At 35.0% G+C, this 21296-nt stretch overlaps 3 protein-coding genes across 5 annotated transcripts; all 3 read left to right on the top strand.

Moving 5' to 3' along the window:
• Window positions 1-1601: 1601 nt before the first annotated feature.
• LOC107031504 lies at window positions 1602-6635 on the top strand. Of its 2 annotated transcripts, none has more exons than XM_015232905.2 (4): window positions 1602-1811; window positions 3503-4286; window positions 4383-4502; window positions 4604-6635. In XM_015232905.2, the coding sequence occupies exons 2-4, from the start codon at window positions 3510-3512 to the stop codon at window positions 5939-5941; spliced, it is 2235 nt and encodes a 744-aa protein (XP_015088391.1). In that variant the 5' UTR covers window positions 1602-1811; window positions 3503-3509; the 3' UTR covers window positions 5942-6635. The 2 variants fall into 2 exon arrangements, with proteins under 2 accessions (XP_015088391.1, XP_015088392.1); XM_015232906.2 differs by having other exon boundaries at window positions 3500-4286.
• A 190-nt stretch (window positions 6636-6825) lies between these two features.
• On the top strand, window positions 6826-11060 carry LOC107029433 (mitochondrial substrate carrier family protein ucpB). Of its 2 annotated transcripts, none has more exons than XR_003580254.1 (8): window positions 6826-7217; window positions 7379-7495; window positions 8655-8716; window positions 8834-9070; window positions 9136-9353; window positions 10014-10129; window positions 10551-10588; window positions 10693-10723. XR_003580254.1 is itself a non-coding variant. In XM_015230844.2 (8 exons), exons 1-8 carry the CDS (start codon window positions 7172-7174, stop codon window positions 10787-10789), a joined length of 948 nt encoding a protein of 315 aa, XP_015086330.1. In that variant the 5' UTR covers window positions 7087-7171; the 3' UTR covers window positions 10790-11060. The 2 variants fall into 2 exon arrangements, 1 of the variants encoding a protein (XP_015086330.1); XM_015230844.2 differs by having other exon boundaries at window positions 7087-7217; window positions 9997-10129; window positions 10693-11060.
• Window positions 11061-12665: 1605 nt separating this feature from the next.
• LOC107031400 (RNA-binding protein BRN1) lies at window positions 12666-19970 on the top strand. The gene is made up of 9 exons (XM_015232748.2): window positions 12666-13079; window positions 13246-13328; window positions 15113-15164; window positions 15362-15487; window positions 15573-15652; window positions 17861-18028; window positions 18327-18669; window positions 19317-19460; window positions 19545-19970. The coding sequence occupies exons 1-9, from the start codon at window positions 12893-12895 to the stop codon at window positions 19670-19672; spliced, it is 1311 nt and encodes a 436-aa protein (XP_015088234.1). The 5' UTR covers window positions 12666-12892; the 3' UTR covers window positions 19673-19970.
• Window positions 19971-21296: the final 1326 nt, after the last annotated feature.

The raw sequence follows: 21296 nt of genomic DNA, 5'->3' as shown, positions 1-21296 counted from the left end.
TACTCATATTTATAATTTTTTACTATGAATTATATGTTATTGAACTTACACTTGGAGTATTTTATCTTAGAGTAGTGTTAATCAGACTCTTGAAACTACTTTCACTATGGAGTTTGAGTTCAATTCTTGTTTTGATGCTACTTCACATGACATATAGTTGAAGAGTATTATATTCGAGCTTAGAATTGTCGACTCTATTTCTAAGTTGTTAAGGTTAGATTGTGAAATTTATATGGTTGTCTTTTTATGGTAATTAATAATAATAAAAAGTGACAATTGAAGCAAGCATATTGATATAAGTATACATCTAGTCATAAAAGAATGTGTTGAAGGTAAGAAAATAATCATCAAACATGATAGCACTGAGCTAATGTAGTTGATCCTTTAACTAAAACATGTCACCCTAGAAATTTAAAGGATCCTGCAGTCACAAAGGAACTTAGTTTCACTAAGTAATTTCGTTGTAGCAATGAATGCCTTTGAAACTATATTTTATATAATATTTCTCGAATTTATGATGATCTATACATTTAATTTTATTTTGGGAAACATCGCTAAAATATGGACCCTATGATAAACATAGAATTTATTCATGAGGTAGTTATGCGGATAGACAAACATATACTAGTTAATCAACTAACATAGCTATAGTTTGAATTAATTATCACTCACAACCTCTTTTTAACTATAATTATGTGTACTCACCTCTGTCCTTTCTTATGCATATATTACTACAAATTATACATATACAATTATATGACAGATATAAAAATACAATTTGTCTCTCTTCACTCTCCGCCCTCCCAATTGCGCTCGTCAAATATACAAACACATATGTATATCGATTACATATATACAATTACCTGACAATATACATATACAATTCCACAGATATACAAAGACAATTCACCTCTCTCCATTCTTTGATCTCTCTCGTTCGCTTCGCTTCCCTCTCCCAATATCACTCACCTTTCTCCTCCTTATAACTTGTAGTTACGAATCATAATTAGCAAACTATAATTATAAAGTCTAATTAAATTATTTTAAATGGCTATTTGTGAAATTTCCACTTTATTCCTTAAGTAATATGGCATATGGGTTACAATTTTAGAGACATAAAGCATTGTGATACATGACTGATAATACTGGTTCCTAAAAAGACTATTACCATGATTTGTATATTAGTATTTCATTAATGAGATTATTAGTATATACAAATTAAGTGGGAGATGTTGAAAATTACTGAGGATGATCAGTAAGTTCAGGACCATTTCTTCATACAAATATTCCTCTTTTCTCCAATTGATCTTGAGTCTTGTATAATTTTGTACCAATGGTAATTGTTGTTATCCAATAATAATTGTTCTTTTGAAAAAATAATTATAAATAAGACACGATTATTTCAAGATTACTAAGCATAATCTTTTTTAAAATTTCATATCATCTAATAATGAGATACATGCTCAAAAAACTATCCGTAATGACAAACTTTTATCTTTTTCCTTTTCTTCCTTAAAAATTAATTGAGTACGAAATAATCAATCGTTTGTTAGATTGTTAAATTAAAAGAGACATAAAAATTAGAAAATTGTATGTTAGATTCCAAATTCGGATCCTAATTCGACTATCTTCGGCCCAATAAGCCACCACTTTCCCTCCCCTAAAACGCTAAAATTCAATTTGGTCTCTCCCAAGTCGAGTGCAACCCTCACTGCTTCTCCGACGAGTTTTCCCGGCGTTAGCTTCTCCGACCAGTTCCTCGCCGTCTCTTTCTCCCGTAAACTTTACTGGCGAAACTCCCTCATTCTACGGTGAGATTGATCGGCACCTTAAACCCTAATTCCATGATTCTATATACTTTGTTAATCTATTTTATAACAGCTCCGTTTGTATTAAGATGATTCTTTTCCGTTTTTTCCTAGCTAATACGTAATTATTACTGATTCTTTGATAGATAAGAAGTATAATTGTGGAGTTGGCCGTAAGCTGTTGAATTGAACCAAAGTGTGTATACGATCTAATTTGTTCCTTCTAGCCTAGTTTTTAGAAGTTTTATGCTACAGTTGAGTTTTTGTTGGCAGCTAGAAGTAAAGAGAATTTGGAAATTCAACTTGAGATGGGTATTGGCAGGGGCGAATTTTTGTAGGTAGTTTAAGGTGCACGTGAACCCGGGGTCTTTTCGCTAAACTAGATATTTTATGTATGGATTTTCTTGAATTGATCTTATGTTACCTTTCGGCACTCGTGCTACAAAAAGGTTTGTGGTGCACTTGGTCGAAAGCTAAATTGTTTACGTTTAGGTACAAGGATCGATTCGCACTTGATGGATTTTTTTCTCCTTTCTTTTAGTGAATCCATCTTCTAGAATATAGAAATCATGCCAAGAGCAAATCCGTCTTCCATTACCCAACTTGAAGAATTTCAACCGTACAAAATCATCCTAGAATGTCCGAATACCTTTCCAATTAGAGTGACCACGAGAAAACTTAGGGACATTTATTATCCACTGATTATGCATTATATAATTTGGTTTTGATGAATTTTTTTATGACGGCGTCTTGATCATAAACTATTGTTGGATTTTATGGGAGATCAAATCTCCTTCAACCCCGGCCAAACAGCCCTTCCGTTATTATTCCTTTGGAAGAGCGACTGCAGAAATGTGCAGTTTAGTGAATCAATCAACTAAACAATGCGCAGTTACTCCTTTTTAATTGAAGAAATACACAAGCACGTATACATTTAACTGAACTCTGCTTGTCAGGAGAATGTAAAAAGAGAAATAACAAAGGTATAATATGAGATAGTGTGTTTAGCTGGTTGTTTCCTTATCCATTTGAAAGAGTAGGTTAGTTATGTTTTGTGAACTTGGTGATTTTATTAGAGTTAGTTAAGAGAAAAATACAATTTTGCACCCAAGAGTGATGTAGCGGTTGATGAAGTTTTAATAGAAGTCACAGAGACTAAGATTCAGTTCAAGTATAGGCAAGAAAAGCCACATAATTGATTTTCTCCCTTCTCCGTAACTTTAGTGGGTAGAGTCACCCGTGACCTGTACTACTTGATATGATGCGGCACCTAGAATAAATGTCAAGGTATGTGGAAGTTGGCCGGATATCACCATTATTTCACGAGAGAAAGAGAGACCAAGATCCTGCAAGTGTCAACTTAAAAGACCCAATCATGTGGAATTATAAGAAGGTCATTTCCAGTAGATTCTAATGATAGTGATGATTGTGGAAATTGCAGAATTGAAGCATCTACACCAGTAAATTCAGAAGCATTCAGGTCCTTGTAGGACTGAATATCTTTCATAATAGACTTGTTTTTTTTGTTTTTTTTATCCGTTTTTCTTTTTTAATATATAAATTTTACAATGCCTGGTCACTCTACCCCAACAGTTCTAACTTGTAACTAGCTATGTACTGGGTAATTGTGAAATCTTTTTTTCAGAAATTTGTCATTCATGCTTGTGTTTTTCTTTTTGTGAAATAACTAGCAGGAACGAGATGGCCAAGAAAAACAAGAGAAAGAGAAATAATGCGGCTGCATCTAGTTCTGGAAGAGTACCTCAAGACAATAAAACCCCGAAGGAACTAAAGGCTAAAAGTATGCTTGCAAAAAAATTCAACTTAAACTCTGCACAAATGAAAGAAGCTGAGGCCACTCCACAGTCTCAATCCAGAAACATGGAGAAGAACATACAAGATGTCAACCAAGGAGATAATGTTGAGGCCACTCCACGATCTCAATCCAGAAACAAGGGGAAGAACATAAAAAATGGCAACCCAGGAAAGAATGTTGAGGCCACTCCACGATCTCAATCTAGAAACAAGGAGAAGAAAATAAATGATGGAAACCAAGGAAAGAATGTTGAGGCCACTCCACGATCTCAGTCCAGAAACAAGGAGAAGAACATAAAAGATGCCAATCAAGGAAATAATTTTGATAAAAAAGATGCTAGCAAGTCCCTAAACATAAAAAGTGGAAACAAAGGAAAGGGAAGTGCAAGTGAAATGAGGGTAGATGTGGAGGACGGAAAAGCTGAAAAGGGTATTGGTGGAGTGATTTTCATGTGCAATGCAAAGACCAAAGATGATTGTTTCAAATATCATGTGATGGGTGTCTCAGCTATGAAGAAAGACATTATTTTGGGAATCAAGCCTGGTGTCAAGCTTTATCTCTTTGATGTTGATCTTAAGCTCATGTATGGTATTTATGAGGCTTCATCTGCTGGTGGAATGAAACTTGAACCAGCGGCATTTGGTGGGGACTTCCCAGCGCAGGTCAATTGTGCTTCTATCTTTAATTTTAAAATCTTATTATTTTATCTTGTTCCACAACTCTGAAGGTGTATTTATTGATGACTGGTCATACAACAGGTTCGCTTCAGGATTTTCAAGGACTGCCTTCCATTGACGGAGAATTTGTTCAAGAGAGCAATTCAAGAGAATTATGATGAAAGAACTCACAAGTTCAAGACTGAGTTGACATTTAAGCAGGTGACAACACAATTCTCATTGACAAGTTCTAATTGGAGATAGTTTGTTATTTACCTAGCATTTGATTTCAATTTTGTGGCCTTGTTTTCGCCTTTGAGCAGGTAGGGCAGTTGAAAAAGCTGTTTACGCCAGCACCATGGCTACATCCAACTTTCAAACATTCTGTGTCATATCCAATTAGTCTGCCCCCATCAGCATCACCTTTACCTAGCAAGGAACTTTCCAGGGAGCATGTTGGATTGCAATACGGAAGGAACAAATCAGGTGAGAATTTTTCATCATATGGTCATGAAAGGGAAAGGCAGCAGCATGCAGGCCGCCTTATCATGCCTAGAGAGGTTGACAGTGAACCTCGTTTCCTCACTGAGAAAGAATATAGAAGCTATGGTCTTCAATCAGCAAAGCATCTGCAGGCCTTTGCTTCTGCAGTAGTTGACCGCACATTGGATTATCATGAATCTGAACAAGGAAGGGAACATCTCCGAACAAATCCCACTGGGATTACTAGTGATGCGACTTTAGCACGAAAAGAAACTGTACTTACTGAACCTTTGTTTCCAAGCGAAAGGGAGTATCGAACTTATGGCCTCAAGTTTCGCAGTGAAATACCTGCTACTGTTGCTCCTGCTGTGGAAAGTGGTGCTACAGGACTTTCAGCCACACATACCAATCATGGTTTACGAAATCATGTTAAGGATAAATATGGTCCTTATCATGACGAGAGTACTACCTCACTTGTGAACCGATATCTCTCTCTGTCTCGGACAGTGGTAACACCTGTAGTGTCATACTCTTCGACAGGCAGGGAGTGTTTTGTAAGTGACCCCTATTCTGCAATTGGCATCAAAGGCCATAAGGGAGAATTCCACACTGAAAATGGAGGAGCATATCCACCAACGGAAAGATCCCACGCTGAAAACGAAAGAGCATATCCACCAACGGGAAGATTCCACTCTGAAAATGAAAGAGCCTACCCACCAATAGGGAGATTCCAAACTGAAAATGAAAGAGCATATCTACCAACGGAGAGATTTAACACTGAAAATGAAAGAGCTTACCCACCAACGGGGAGATTTCACACCGAAAATGAAAGAGCAAATCTACCAACGGGGAGATTCAACAGTGAAAATGAAAGAGCATATCCACCGATGGAGAGATTCAACAGTGAAAATAGAAGAGCATATTCACCAACGGGGAGATTCAGCAGTGAACCTGAAAGAGCATATCCACTAACGGTGAGATTCCACACTGAAAGTGAAAGAGCATATCCACCAACGTGGAGATTAAACAGTGGAAATGAAAGAGCATATCCACCATATGCTCCTCAATTACCACCAGACTACGGCTTGAAATATCACCATGTTGGGGATGAGCCTAGGTACCCAGCTTTAGTCTCATCTCGCTATTCCCTTAGGGAACCAGCTGGACCTCGTCGCTGAACTTCTGCTATCTGCATCCCTCAAATATCTTCCATGGCTTTGGTAAAGTTATGCTTATGAAACTGATGAACTTTAGGCCTAGTTCATCGACAAGGAACTTGCATTTCTAAGATGTGCTGAGGGCAAAGATAAGGTCAACTATACATGTCTTCTCTGATGGGCTCTGGATTAAAAATATTACAGTATTCCCCATTTTCTTCCTGTACAAGGGGAGAAACGTAATTCCTGAATCTTGACACCTCTTTCGTGTTGTTTCTTATATTTGTTATTTGTGACATAAAGGAGAAACTTGATGTTGTTGATTTATTTCATGCATTCTGATGTTTATTCATGTGTATTAGGGCCATTGTTGTGTGAAGGATGATGTAGAACATAGCATGTATACTTAAGATTCACAATGTGTCATCACTATGGATTATGCTCCATAGCGGGATTGGCCGCTGCATGAGGTTATATTGATCTGACTTGTTTTTTAGCTTAAGGGTGTGCAACAGAGCTGGAATATTTATGCATTGGAGTTCTATTTCTTCTACTTCAGGAAGCATCCTGACTCATGTGAATGCTTGTCTTTTGGTTGTCACAATCTGAAACAAACATCCATGTTTTTTCACTTGAACATATGTAGTGGGACTGCTTTTGTTTATCTATTTTTTCAATGTTTCAATTTGAGTTACAAACTGAGTATGTAAAAGCATCAAATTGTGTACAGTTAGAGGAGCTAAATGATTTACCCCATCTCAATTCAACCAACTCAGATTTTTTTTTTTACAACGAATTGAACAGTTTGAAACCTCTTTTAGTCATGCTGAAAAATATTGTATTACAAAATGTATACTTTAACCATCATATATATTAGTAGTATATTTAGTATAATTCAAATGATGAATTTAATTAAGTTTCGTCAATGGATGGCGTGCCCCAAGTATTTCAAAGTACATCAACAAGCCATTCTTTTCTTTCAGCATGTATAAACAGTAGATCAAAATATTTGACCACGTGGTTCAATTACAATTTAGGTGAAAAATATGTTTGCGTGAATTTGAAATACTCGTATCCCTATATTAAACATAGGTGGAAAATAAAATAAAAATAATGAGTAATAAGGTCCAAAAGGGCAGAGTTTTTTGGGAAAGGGCACCATTACCAGATTCAGTTATTCAATTCAATCATTAACCAAAAAAAAAAAAAAAAAAACAGAAACGCAGCAGACTCATTCCCGGATAATCAAGAATGGCCGGCGAATCGACGCCGGCAACCGGGAAAACTCTCCCTTCAGGTTTGTGATTGAACCCCATTTCTATATACCCATTTAATATGTCGGGTTATTCATCAAAATTTGATTTTTATTTTTTTTTTGGGTTCAGAATAAGCATAGTTTGTTGTATGGGCAAATTTTTATTTTTTATGAATTCTGATTTGGGTTCTTATTTTCCTCAGGATCCATGGAGGTGAGGGAGAGACGAAAATGGGGTGTTTCAGCCTCAGATGTTGTGTCCCATTTTGGTACAAGTGGAATGTCTGTTGCTGCTGCAACTGCAATCACTCATCCTTTAGGTTCTTTCTTCACTTAATTTTATGCTTATTTTTTGAATTTGGAAGTCATTTCGTTGCTTTGAGCTTAAAAGTAAAGGGGTGGTATAAAGGAGAAAACTTTTTAGATGCAAATGTTGCCTAGCATTTTACTGATAGTGAGAAAATGATTTTTGGTTAGTTTTTGAAGATGACTATCTCAAATTTGAAAAACTAATTTGTGAAGTCCAACTCGTAAAATTTTAAACTTTTTTTCAAGTGAAATGCTTGTTGAAACACGACTTCAACTTCAAATACTACTTACTACTTTTCTTTATCTCATATAACCAAACAATGTTTATCTTGATATTTTGCTGCTGGTTTTTTCCTCTCTATCATGCTTTATTGCATTTGTTTTGAGCTGAGGTTTTACGGGAAACAACCTCTCTATCCCTCAAAGGTAGGGGTAAGGTTTGCGTACATTCTACCCTCCGCATACCCCACTTGCAGGATGGCACTAGGTATGTTGTTGTTGTAAATACTACTTTTCTTATAAATACTCAATTTATGTCCAAGCAACTCCTTTGAATCAGCTATCACTTTGATTTTGCTTGACCAATTTAGTTGTAGAAAGTAATCCTTTGTTGCAACTAGACAAGACCAGATAAAATCAAATAGTACCGATCTATTGATGATGTTACTTCGGAGTTGCATAATGTATTGCCACCCAAGAGGGTGAGAGAGAAGTTCAAAAAAGATTTTGGGTATTAAGTTGAAAGTCCTATATTTTACTCGGGTGGTTTGTCATTCAATGTAATGACCTCTCCTTTAAAGAAGGAGAAAGAGAGTTCCCAATCACTGTTTATTTTTCTCATATAACTATTTAAAGTTCATGAGTTCTATATGATCACTACTTATTCTCAAAAAAAAGAGTTCTATATGATCACTACGCTACTCAAGAATGTGCAAAGGGGACAAGCATTCAATTTTGGTGAACTAACTACATGAATGCCTTATGTTATCATATGTTGTTCCATGTACTCGAGTCTTTATAACTTTAATTGGAAGAGCAAAAACTGCAAGGATATGGAAGGAATGGGTGCATAACCTAATTCCTCCTCTCTCCACCCTGATTGTAGTTAGTTTTCAGTGAAAGGCGGTCTTGTACTAAATAAAGATGCATGATTGTGCTTATTGTGTGCAGATGTTTTGAAAGTTAGATTGCAGATGCAACTTGTTGGTCAGAGAGGGCCTTTGGTCGGAATTGTATGGCAGGAAGCTTAGGCTTTTACCTTTTATATCCCTTTTTATTATAGCTTAGAAAGATATAGCTTGGTTAATAGCTGCACCTTATGTGATTTTTCCCATTGCAATTGGTGTTAGGGGAGGCTTTCTCTTCAAGTAGTTGAAAACGAAGGACTGAAATCCTTGTATCTAGGATTGGCACCTTCATTGATGAGGTCAGTTCTTTATGGTGGTCTCCGTTTAGGATTATACGAACCATCAAAATATCTCTGTGAATTGGCTTTTGAGTCCACCAATATCTTGGTGAAGATTGCATCTGGAGCATTCTCAGGGGCTGTTGCCACAGCACTGACCAATCCCGTGGAAGTCTTGAAGGTACTCTCTTCTGAAGGCTTTATGGTTTCTCCTGAACAAGCCTCATTTGTTATGCTGGTTTCTAGGTACGGATGCAAATGAACACAAGATCAAGCTTAGGACCAATCCATGAAATGAGGAGAATTGCTTCAGAAGAAGGAGTAAGAGCTCTTTGGAAGGGAGTTGGGCCTGCTTTGGCTAGAGCTGGCACTTTGACTGCATCTCAGTTGGCCACATATGATGAATCTAAGCACGCACTAATAAAGTATACTCCCCTGGAGGAGGGATTTCACCTTCATCTCATGTAGGCACGCTTCCCATCACTGTAAATATAGTCCAATGTGCTCACTAATTTTAGAGAACATGCGACTGTATGATTGAGTTGAAGTAATGCACCTTCTTTTCTAGATGCAAGGGTACTGAGTAGTTTGACTAAAAGGATGGTTATAAGTTATGCATCTGAAAATATAATTAGCATGAAATATGGATCCAGGAGTTAGCCTGCATCTAGTTAATTTTTATGTTCCACATCTTTCATTTAGGTATTAGCTGATTCTTGAAAAGTTAATCGAAATGTTTCACAAGCATGCATCTAGTTAATTTTTATGTTCCACATCTTTCATTTAGGTATTAACTGATTCTTGAAAAGTTAATCGAAATGTTTCACAAGCATGCATCCTCAGATAATTACACTACGAACAACACTGTTAATCTTTTCCTAGCTTTCGAGTGTTGTTTGAATGCACTCAAACTAAAAGCTTACTATGTTACGTTAGCTCTTACATTGTCCAGAAAGTAATTGTCTTTATTTTATGGAGATCAATGTCCTACTCCACCTATCTGAGCTGATGTTCCGAGAATGTTTCATCTTTTATTTATGTGTTACTTCTACATTTTGCCATTTGCAGTCCCAATATATGCTAACTCTTCTTTTGCATATTGTGAAGCTCAAGTATTATTGCAGGGTCAGTAAGCACAGTTATGACAGCACCAATGGACATGGTTAAAACCCGTCTTATGTTGCAGAGAGAATCAAATTGTGCCGGACTGTACAGAAATGGATTGCACTGTGCATATCAGGTTGTTACTTTGCAGCCTCTTACTCCACCCTTTCCTATGGTTATTTATCCACAATTCTGTTCAGCAAGTTATTCCATTGTTTTTTACTTTTAACAAAGTGTACTTTTTAACATAGTCAAGCCTTCTTCGCTAGGTCTATAACTTTGTAGTCGGGGTAAGATTATTTTCGTCTTTCATCCATCTTTTTATCAAAAGACTGAAAAAACTTATTATAGAGGGGAAGAACGGAATGATAAGATATTTCATTGAGAATGAGCTACTGCAAAGCCATCATTAGGTGTTCGAGGGACACAGGATAAAGGATATTAAAGCAGTAGGGGTTAGGAAAAACATTTGGGAAGTTTTCGGGATGCTTTTGATCATACTCCTACAATACTCAAATGATCTTAAAGTAATGTTTCGTGAAACCTTATGATTCCAGGTACTCCGCACTGAAGGTCCTTCTGGTCTTTACAAAGGGTAAGTCGAGACATCCCTGATCTGCTGTTAGTAATTTAGTTCCTGCAGGTTAAGTTACTAATTAAGTCAATAATTATGTGTTTCTTGAATTTGAAATTTTTTAGAGGCTTTGCAATATTTGCAAGATTGGCTCCACAAACCATGATTACTTTTGTACTTTGCGAGAAGCTTCGGGGGCTGGCTGGACTAAAGGCCATTTAATCTTACGCCATCTTATTTCATTGGCGCGATCATTTGAGTTACTGAACACCTCCTCTCCAAGATATATGTACCACCTTTTGTTATACTATAGGCTGTAGGTTCCTAAACACTAGTGACTGCTATACAATCCATTCTTTTGAAGTGGAAGGAACGGAACGTTTTCCCTTCCACTTCTTAATTTTACCTCAAGAGTCAAGATGTATCATATCAAAACATCTCCTTACAAATTTTACAGTAAATTTATGAATGAATTTATTCTTACATCTATTGATGATGGTGCTGTTTGTTGTTGTCTACTGTATATCATTTTATTTTAGTATTAGACAAGGCTAAAAAGATCATAAAGGAGTAAAGAGTGCCTTATAACTTGTTTGTGTTTTTCATTGAAAAGTGTTGTTGAGGAATATGCAAGCAAAAGTCTTATGAGAGTAATGGAACATTATTAGCATTTGGAGGGGCCAAGATGAAGTGGTGACAGGATATATGCCCTTATCCATAATTCCAGTCTGCACATTTTCTTGTCAAAGCTGTCAATTTAGTGTTTTTTTTAGCAATGTCAAATGTTAGTTTTGAGTTTTGACAATTTAGAGCGAATATATATTCTTCGTTAAAAAGGTGATGCATATATATCTTAGTTGTTTAACTCTTGACATCTAATGAATGTCGTATATTTACCTTGGCAAATGTCATATCAAATTTTTCAGGTGAAAATGTCTGATATTTATTTTTTACACAACTACATTTCTAATAAAAAAACGTTTAAAGTCAGATGTGATTTTTCATACTTTAGTCGCATCACACATGTGTGAAGTTGTGTTCAAAGTGGATAAACTTGTGGAAAGTTTAATATCAGATATAAATTAAATGACGGATTCAAATATCCTGATCTGGGATTGTCAATTTAACTTGTGCTCATTTTGTATTATTATTTTCGTTTTACAAATTTATCCTTTTTGGGAATAATTCAAATGTACATGATTAAAGATGAAAATTTGTATCAGATGTGCATATAAAAACAGCTTTGAATCTCAGTCATGACTTATATGTATATGAGATTTCAGTTTAAAATTAATGATTTTTTTGAGACACTATTCTTTAAAATAAATAAATTTTTAAACAGAAAAGTACATTTTTCTTGATAGTTTTTTGCCAAATAGGTAGAAACCAATCTAAGTACAATATTAATAATATCATTAAATATTTATCAAATAAAAAAATATATATTCTTTTTAAGATCAACTAAAAATTATTATAGTAATTAAGACCAATATTTCTTTTTACTAAATATAAAAATAAAACATTATAAAAAAACAATAATTAATTTTTCACCATACATAACAATTCATAATAGTTAATGTAGGCCCATATATTATGTGAAAAAACAACTGGAAATGTGGGACCAAACAGCTGACATTTTTTAAAACAAGGGTAATAACGTAAATTCGAGTGCAAGCTGTTTCACATCTTCATTTCTTTTTTAATCTGTTCTAAAAAAGAATATCGTCTTACTATAACTAATAATAATTTATTTAAATTTTTTTTTCTTTATATCCTTAGTAATAGCGACACGATTATTTTAGCCCATTAATTGTTTAAAAAGTTATATTTTGATATCGAATTATAAAATATCACATAAAAAAAGACGAAAAAATACTCGAATTTATGACAAACAATCATCGGCCGACGTGTCGGATCTGTCAAATGATCAATGCCAAGTAGCAGGAAAATACTACAGTGGCATTGTTGTAATAAACTAGTGATAGAAAGGGTATTAACGACTTCAAAAAAATATTAATTTAAAAATGGTGAAGATCCCGTTTTGCCATTTCGAAATTTATGATAATTTAGTGGTAATGTTGATATAAAATAGAGAACGAAGGGTATTGTGTGGAATTAGATAATATGAATTTAAAAATGGTGAAGATCCAATTTTGCCATCTAAAAATCCCCTAATTTCCCGAAATCAGCGAAGACCCGGCGCAGAAGAAGAAGAAAATATACAGAAAAATTGAAGAGATCGACAGAGTTGTCGAAGACTTTTAGAGAGAGAAAGTGTGTTTGTGAGTGAGAGAGAGAGTGTGTGTGTGGGTTGTTGTTGCAGTAATGGCGGAGTTGCAGAGGGAGGAGGAGAGGCAGGAGGAGGAGCAGCAGAGCGAAGAGAGCGTGAAGTTGTTTGTAGGTCAAGTACCGAAGCACATGACGGAATCACAACTTGTCGAAATGTTTCAAGAGTTTGCTATTGTTGATGAAGTCAACATCATCAAAGACAAAACTACGCGTGCTTCTCGAGGTTCTCAAATTTATGTCACTCACTTCCTCTATCACTACTTCTCCGCCTGATTTCTGGATCGACAAATGTGCAATTGCAGCAATATGTTCTAATTACGTTTACGTTGAGATTTGTACTCTCTAGATGCGTGATTACAGTCTTCAAACCCTAATTTTGCTGTTTTCAGGCTGTTGTTTTGTGATCTGTCCATCTAGAGAAGAAGCGGATAAGGCAGTTAATGCATGCCACAACAAAAAGACGCTTTCCGGGGTTAGTTTTCTTCTTTTTTTATAATCATTCAGTACATACATTACCTTTTTTACTTAATTAATTGAAGTAGATTTGCATTACAGTAATGTACCTTAATTAGTTAAGAATTTTTTTTTGTTACTTATATGCCGTGTAATCTCTGCATTGTTGATGTAAAAAACTGAACTTTTGATAATTGAGGATCTTTTCATCTCTGATTTTTGTGATGCCATGGAATTTCAGGGCTGTTCTCTAATTCTCTGCTTTCGATAATTAATTACCTCATTTTTCATGTTGTATAAACTATTACTAATTTTGTGCTTGTTCATGTCTTTTGTACAGATATTCTGAGACATGAAGTTTTTATTATATCTGACCCGTAATTGTTGATTTGACAGTTTGAGGTTGATCATGGCTGTGAAATTCAATTGTTTGACTATATATTTCAGAGGAATCATATGGAATTTTTTGTCTTTCAACTTTCAGCTCGTAGAACGTAGGACCATCTGTTCTGTTATGGCACTATAAATGTCAAGTGATTGGACAACAAAAATCATAATATCATGGATGTATAATACTCTCCATTGAGAAATTGTGACTTGATAGGACGTTCTATGAGAAAAGGTTTTTTGGAATCTAGTGCAAATTGCTTTAACTCCTGAACTCTAGTAGGGAAGCAGATTACTTTTTCGAGGCTTAAGTCTTTCCCAGACTCCCAGTTGGGAGTGGGCATTATCAAGACTTGAATTCCGAGTTCAAGCTTCACTGTGTTTCATTTGATATTTCCAAATAGTGGAAACTAGAAAAGAAGATGAGTGATCAGTATTAACGGACTAAAATAACTTGCTCAGTATTTTGTACGACAAAATCTGCATGGGAAAAAATTTCTCCACAGTTTTTAGTTATAAATACAGCGCCTGAGAATCTTACCAGTTTAAAAAAAATAAAATACAGCGCCTCAGAATGAAGCAGCTGACTTACTGAGAGTACAGTGGCAGCTGTAAGAATTATTAGCGATACATATCAGGGGAGAAATAAGAATTGTATTGAGAAATTTGAACCGAGATAAGGATGAAGTATTTGGACATTACTTGACCTACCACCATCTGGGGTGTTGTAAGGAAGGTGCGGCCCCTGTTCAAGTAAAAAGAAAGATATAAGGCTGCATAGGTTGATCTAATATGGATCTTATGTTTTTCACCAGTTCTCTGCTTCTTTTTATCTTCTTCTCAGTGAAGAACAAGAAGATATCCAAAAAAGAAAAAGAAAGAACGAGTACTGGAAGTTCTCTTTAGAGTAATCATTTCTTACAAAGTTTCATGGTTGGTTGAATGACCTAATAGAGCAATTAACCCAAATATATAAAGAAGATTGTAATAGCAGTTATCACAGGGCTCTACCATAGAGATACTGATCAGAAGAATCCAAGAATAGTGGAGATAGTAGAGGTGTTTGGCATCTTAGATTGGTCATGAACCTGATTTATTCTAATGCACGTTAGATCCTTATGGTTTCCCACACTAACCTGACTATTAAACTGTATGCATGCCTCTAGTATATTTATCTCCTAACTAAGCATTTGAATTCTTGCATATTGTAGTGAAGTGATAAGTTTCACTGTTTCAATGCTGATCAAAGAAAAGCATTTCATGTATCTAAGTCATCATCTGGTTTTGTCTGAGAGTAGATATCTGTACCCATTAAGCTTGTTAAGGTTACATGTGTCTGCAGTTCTTTTATATCCGTATCACATGTTTGGCTGTATTTTTGTTAATAAGTCATGCTGGTTTCTGTTTCCAATTCAGGCTTCTAGTCCGTTGCAAGTGAAGTATGCTGATGGCGAGTTGGAAAGACTAGGTGTACTATAATTTAAATTCTCTTGTTATCATATTTGTTCTGACCTTTTCATATTTAAGATCCTCTTTTAATCTATAGTTTTACTCTTACCATTGTCATCATTATTCTTTTTGTGATTCTAAATAGAATAATAAATAACTTTTCCTCTCTTTGTTTTCTTTTTTCTTTCCTTGTTCTTTTCCTTAACCTGATTCCAGAGCACAAGCTTTTTGTTGGTATGCTTCCAAAGAATGTCTCTGATCCTGAAGTATCTGCCTTGTTCTCTCAATATGGAGTCATTAAAGATTTGCAGATTCTCAGAGGTTCTCAGCAAACTAGTAAAGGTATATCTGGTATTATCTCTCTTAAGTTCAATGGTTTTGTGTCGGATAAATTAATTCATCTCCTACATTATCTTCTTTCTTGAAGGATGTGCTTTTCTGAAGTATGAGAAAAAAGAGCAAGCAGTTGCAGCAATAGATGCCCTCCATGGAAAGCATAAGATGGAGGTTTGTTTCAATCTGCAAGTTGACTGCTGATATGAGGCCTTTGAAATTGATTTTTCAGTATGCATGGTGGCCATAAATGTCCAACATTTGTGCATAAAATGAATAGGATTTTATTAGTGCAGTGGTTTTAGTGTGGGTATTCTTTAAGCAGTTGTTCTGGTGATAGTCCTTCCTCTGGTGTTGTAGAACTTGTTAAACATTCAGGATGGGGATAACCTAATTCAATACATTTGTCCTGCTGTCTTTACAATGTTTGTGTAAGTACTCCTTGCAGGAATAGCATCTGTCATCATGAAAGCACCAATTGTTGTGGCTTTGGATTGGGGTCATTTGTCAATTAGCATTTGTCTGTGATGTGAATGGCTTATTTATTGCCCTGCTAGCAGGGCCAACACAATGGCCTATTTGCTGATATTCGCTGTTCAGAGGAGACATTATCCGGTGATTTTTTTTTCTAGGTCATTTCAACATGGCATTCGTGCTTGGAGTCATTATGCCTTGAGGCTCTTGACTGAAATAATGAGATTTTGATTGCAACGGTCTGTTCAATTTTGTCTCATGCTCGGGGAATAATATTAAATTATTTTCTTGTTGAAACCGTAAAAGAAAACTTAAGGGCTGTTTGGAAAGCCACCCTGGTTATTGGATTTGGTATAATTGAGTGAAATTACACTGTGTGGCGTGTTTGGTTGGCTATATAATTACTTTATTAGCACGTAACTGATTGCAATTGGCAGGGTTAATTACACTACACTGTGTAATTACAAGTTGATTACTTTTGATTTCTTCTTTTTATGTGTCTTTTTATTTTTCGTTTTAATTTATTTTTTATTTCTATTATTTTAAATTCTTTTTTTATTTTTATTATTCCAAAAAATTCTAAATGTTTTTTTTTTGTTATTATTTATATTTCATTTTCTTCTCATTTTCAACCTTTACTTCATGTGATTCCATTCAATTTCTCGTATTATCTATTTTTTATGCTATTACTTTTTTTTTTCACTAGCATAGTTTTGTTAGTATTCTAATTTTTAAATTAAAAAAGAATTCATTGTTGAGTAAAGTTATAGACTTGCATTTTCCTTTTCTTATAAATCAATTTTGTGTACGTTATGTTGAAATATTATCTTTTAAATCATATTTGTGTATGTTATGTTCAGTTGCAAGTCATTTATTTTTTAGTTAGAAGGTTATCTTTTTGTTTATTTTAATAATTTATGATATTTAATATTTTTATTTTTGATATAATTTTTTTTGTCAAAGATGCATTTATTTATAGACTTGTTGTACTTTTTGTTTTTATGATTAATTCAGTGAAATATACTAATTTGAAAAATATAAATCAATTATTTCATGTATTAGTTAAGAACATATATTTATTAATTAGTATATTTTCAAAAGATGATATTTATCTTAAATATTTAATTTTGCATCATTTATAAAGTTTCTCATTTGTCTAATATAAATTTTAAATAACTAACTTCATTTTAACTCTAATATGATCTTATGATTGCAATTGTGCATCCAAATAGTAAATTACATTGTGGCAAAGAAACAGGTCCGTGTAATTACTAGGTTGTGTAATTACCAGACTGGCCATTACCACCCTAGTAATTACATCAATTTCAATTACCAGGTGACTTTCCAAACAGACCCTTAAATATCATGTTATGAGATTCAGCCTTTATTCCTACAGAGAGCTCATCCATTTAGGGAAATTTTTTATTCACAGCAGTTTGTCAATAGGCGGTGTTCTCATCTAAAGTTAATACTATAAATATTTGGTGGAAAATTTAATTTCGATATTTATGTGAATTTTTAACTTTTGAAATGCATATTTATAAATGGATTGCAGTGTTCCGCAATTTAGTAATTTTATGCGTTATTATGATGCTGGAGTAAGACTGGTTACTGCTATACCATTTGATGCACATGTACACTCTTGGCTGGACTGTTTCTAAATTTTGAATACTTCACTAGAAGTTTATTGGAGTTGAGAGCGAGTGATGACATGGATCCATTATATTCATTTCTGTTGCAATTTTCCAATAACCTTACTATGAGACCTTAGTTTGTCTGGTGAACGGGTGCCAAAGCTTATTTAAGTAGATGTGATATTTCTCATTATGCGGCTTTCAAGTTTCACTTATTCATGACTTCCATTTACTGCAATATTGGTTATCAAATTAGTCAACACTTTTTATCCAGGGTGCTACTGTCCCTTTGGTAGTCAAGTGGGCAGATACTGAAAAGGAAAGGCAGGCCCGGAGGGCTCAGAAATCTCTATCTCATGCTTCCGACTCTAGACAGCATCCCTCTTTGTTTGGAGCCCTACCTATGGGTTACATGCCACCATACAATGGCTATGGATATCAGGTTCATTGACTTGCATTCTCTAGTAAATTTGATTTTCAAGCTTATTGCTTTGTATTTTGCTCTGAATACTCCTTTTTGTACTTTTTCAGTACCTTCTTGATACTAGTTTTCAGTTTCTTATTACAAAAGTTCTATTTGAATTGACATGCTGCTCTCCTGCAAATTCCAGCAATTATTACAATTTTCAATGTGAATTGAGATGATCATTTACCTTAATTTCATCATTCCTTCCTTTCCCATTCTGGTTTCGTTTATCAATTTAAAGGTCAGTTGCATAGTTAATATGCTCACTTTGCAGACTCCTGGGGCATATGGGCTCATGCAGTATCGTCTACCATCAATGCAGAATCAGTCCGCATTTCAGAATATAGTCCCACCAATAAACCAAGCAAGTGCTCTACGTGGAGGTGCACCTGATCTTTCACCTGGAATTAGCCCAAGAAATTATGCCATGTCACCTGGAAGTTATGGATCCGCTTACCCTGCTGTTCCAGGGATTCAGTATTCCATGCCATATCCTGGAGGTGTTATGAATACCAGACCACCAAGTGGTTCTCCTGGTTCAGTTCCTCCTAGTACAACCAACAGTCATTCTGCAGCATCTTCAAGTGTCAGTTCAAGTACAGGGGGTCAGGTTGAAGGTTGTTGAACATTTATTTTGTGACCTTTTTAGCTCTAGAACTTCTGTAGCTAATCAGGTACAGTCCCATAACCTAGGGGCTGTTAGGGTTTTCTGCTGAATGAGGCTGCTTGTCTTTATTTTGGTTAATTATTTTCTGGAAATTGTTCCTCGACATAGAGAATAGAAGTAGAAGAATAAGAAGATAGTATAATCTATTATATTTGGTTTTTACTTAATTTATAAAGGATTCCATAAATGCATGTGATCTTTGATCAATGATATTTTATACAGGTGTCACTAGAATCTATTATATTTGGATTTACTTAATTTATATAGGATTTCATAAATGCATGTGATCTCTGACTAATGATATCTAATACATGTGTGTCATAGCAAGTGTCGAAAAGGCTATGTAGCTATTCCTAAGTGTTGCAGCAAGTATAGTCTTACAGCATGTTGATTTGAACTTTACTTGACAAATTTCCTTAACCAACCTTGTGAGATGAACTCAAATTAAACATTGCACAAGTTTGTTATATTTGTCGTTGATAAAGCTTTATGCAATTAAGTGGTGGAGATGTCAATTGAACTAGTGTACTTGGCAGTGGTAGTTGAACATGTAGAAATTAAACCTGTACTTATCAAAAACGATTTTGTTGTTTACAGGTCCACCTGGTGCTAATCTATTTATTTACCATATTCCTCAAGAATTTGGTGATCAAGAGCTCGCAAATGCATTTCAGCCTTTTGGTAGGGTTTTGAGTGCCAAGGTTTTCGTTGACAAAGCAACTGGTGTTAGCAAATGTTTTGGTATGGACCTTGAAATGCAAAGTTACTGTCAATTAAAATTAGTATTTCCACTATTTAGCTTATCAGCTGAACTTCATTCTGCAGGATTTGTAAGTTATGACTCTACAGCAGCTGCACAAACCGCAATCAGTATGATGAATGGTTGCCAATTAGGTAGTAAGAAGTTGAAGGTTCAGCTTAAAAGGGACAACAAACAGAATAAACACTATTGATATCTAAGGTGAGGTATGGAAGGAAATTGTCACACGCAAGCTACTTGGGAATCACTCCATTGGCATCCACTGCAGAGCAGATCTGAAAGTTGAGCAAGCTACATGGCAGCTCTGTGCTAATTGTAGTTCCCTTATGAGTTGAAGTCCCTGAAACTTGTAATTCTTGATTAGTTCTTCTGCCACTGTAATTTGTAATTTCTGTAACATGGAGTAACATTTAGACATTGATTATTTTATTGATTCTTCTCAATTGACATGATTGCCATTAAGTGAATGAATCTCCTGTTTATTTTTTCCCCTTTTTTCCGGTTTTGTTTCTATGGTAAAAAGATAACTTTTTGCTTATGTCTTCCTTTTGTTTCTATTGAAGTATAAACAGAATGATATTCTCTGGACCTGAGTATTTTTTTTTTCCTTATACTTGTTTATTTCCTACTTTGTTGGCTCATTTTAATAGCCTCTGCATTGATGTTGTCATGTTGCGAAGTTAGACAAAGTTGAAGTGTATCTTTGTAATACTGCATCTATGGGAGGACTCTTCTGTTTCCATTCTGAAACCAGGTGCTTTGTGATAAAATAATTGCTACGGCTATTTGATTGCATTATTGTTGTTTAATTGACAAGAGCTTTCCGTTCTCATCCTTTTCTCTTGTTTGTTCATTTCAGGAAGTTGGTGCGATACTTTCATGATGCTTTTTGACTTGTGTGAAGGAAATTATCTGCATTGCCTGTCTTATTGCTTTGATGAAGACTTTCTTCCATCTAAACTAATGGGAATAGTATATACCTGGTTTCTGGCGTGACATGTTCTGTACAGAAGAAGGTACTCTTTTCTCTATTAACTTGGACCTTTTAATCCTATTGGTGCAATTATGAAGAGCACTGCACACAGGGTTTAATTCCTTAAAGGGGCCAGAGAAGAACTTAGGGGGGGGTTATGTAAGTTTTTTCATTAAGTTTTTTCATGCATCGAACCTTGAGGTTGTTGATTCACATTATATTCTTCAGCTTCAGTTGATGTCATAACTCATAATCTTCTCTCCTAATCCATATTTACCTGTTTACTGCATGGGCGGGGTCTCCCTCCTGATGGCTATGGGTTGTCTTTAAAAAATATTCTCTAGAAATTTGTATGTATTATTTTTCTACAAATATTTTTGGCAGAACCTCCAATACCTGATTATCTTATTTGCTGGATTGTCCTCTGCTTTGGAGACTTCATGAGGTACAGCACAACCCTTTAATATGATGCTGTTTTCTACTAAAATTATAGGGTAACTGCATTTGGTGGTCAAGTAGTCTGTTTTGCTTGATCTTGTCCTGACCAATTCTTCGGCTATTTCTTGAATGTGTGTTGCTGCAATTGAATGCTATGATGACTGTGCCAGTATTCTTTATTGTTTTTCGGAGGTACGGTTTTGGAAAGAAAAGATTGAAGACACTTTTTTCAGTTTGAAGATTGTTATGAACAATTGAACTTATCAGTTTTTTGCTTCCTTTGCTGATGCTGAATGTTATGTGAGCCTCTTTGCATCCTAGGTCACTTGGTTTAACGTACTAACCATTTTCCTGCTGCTTCTTTTTTAACTATGCATCATGTATATTCTATTTTCATCTGTTCGAG

Source organism: Solanum pennellii, chromosome 9 (genome assembly GCF_001406875.1).
Source record: "Solanum pennellii chromosome 9, SPENNV200".
NCBI classification, from domain to species: Eukaryota; Viridiplantae; Streptophyta; class Magnoliopsida; order Solanales; family Solanaceae; genus Solanum; species Solanum pennellii.
The sequence above is the reverse complement of the archived record's forward strand: the minus strand, read 5'-3'. Positions and strand labels throughout refer to the sequence as shown.

Excerpts from the sequence above, each read along its gene's own strand:
- LOC107029433 (XM_015230844.2), top strand. The coding sequence starts at position 7,172 with ATGGCCGGCGAATCGACGCCGGCAACCGGGAAAACTCTCCCTTCAG. Across the intron at positions 7,218-7,378 it reads CGGGAAAACTCTCCCTTCAG|GATCCATGGAGGTGAGGGAG; the intron begins GTTTGTGATTGA and ends TATTTTCCTCAG. Across the intron at positions 10,130-10,550 it reads GATTGCACTGTGCATATCAG|GTACTCCGCACTGAAGGTCC; the intron begins GTTGTTACTTTG and ends TTATGATTCCAG.
- LOC107031400 (XM_015232748.2), top strand. The coding sequence starts at position 12,893 with ATGGCGGAGTTGCAGAGGGAGGAGGAGAGGCAGGAGGAGGAGCAGCAG. Across the intron at positions 18,029-18,326 it reads ACAATGGCTATGGATATCAG|ACTCCTGGGGCATATGGGCT; the intron begins GTTCATTGACTT and ends CTCACTTTGCAG. Across the intron at positions 19,461-19,544 it reads TGGTGTTAGCAAATGTTTTG|GATTTGTAAGTTATGACTCT; the intron begins GTATGGACCTTG and ends TTCATTCTGCAG.
- LOC107031504 (XM_015232905.2), top strand. The coding sequence starts at position 3,510 with ATGGCCAAGAAAAACAAGAGAAAGAGAAATAATGCGGCTGCATCTAGT. Across the intron at positions 4,287-4,382 it reads GTGGGGACTTCCCAGCGCAG|GTTCGCTTCAGGATTTTCAA; the intron begins GTCAATTGTGCT and ends GTCATACAACAG. Across the intron at positions 4,503-4,603 it reads CTGAGTTGACATTTAAGCAG|GTAGGGCAGTTGAAAAAGCT; the intron begins GTGACAACACAA and ends GCCTTTGAGCAG.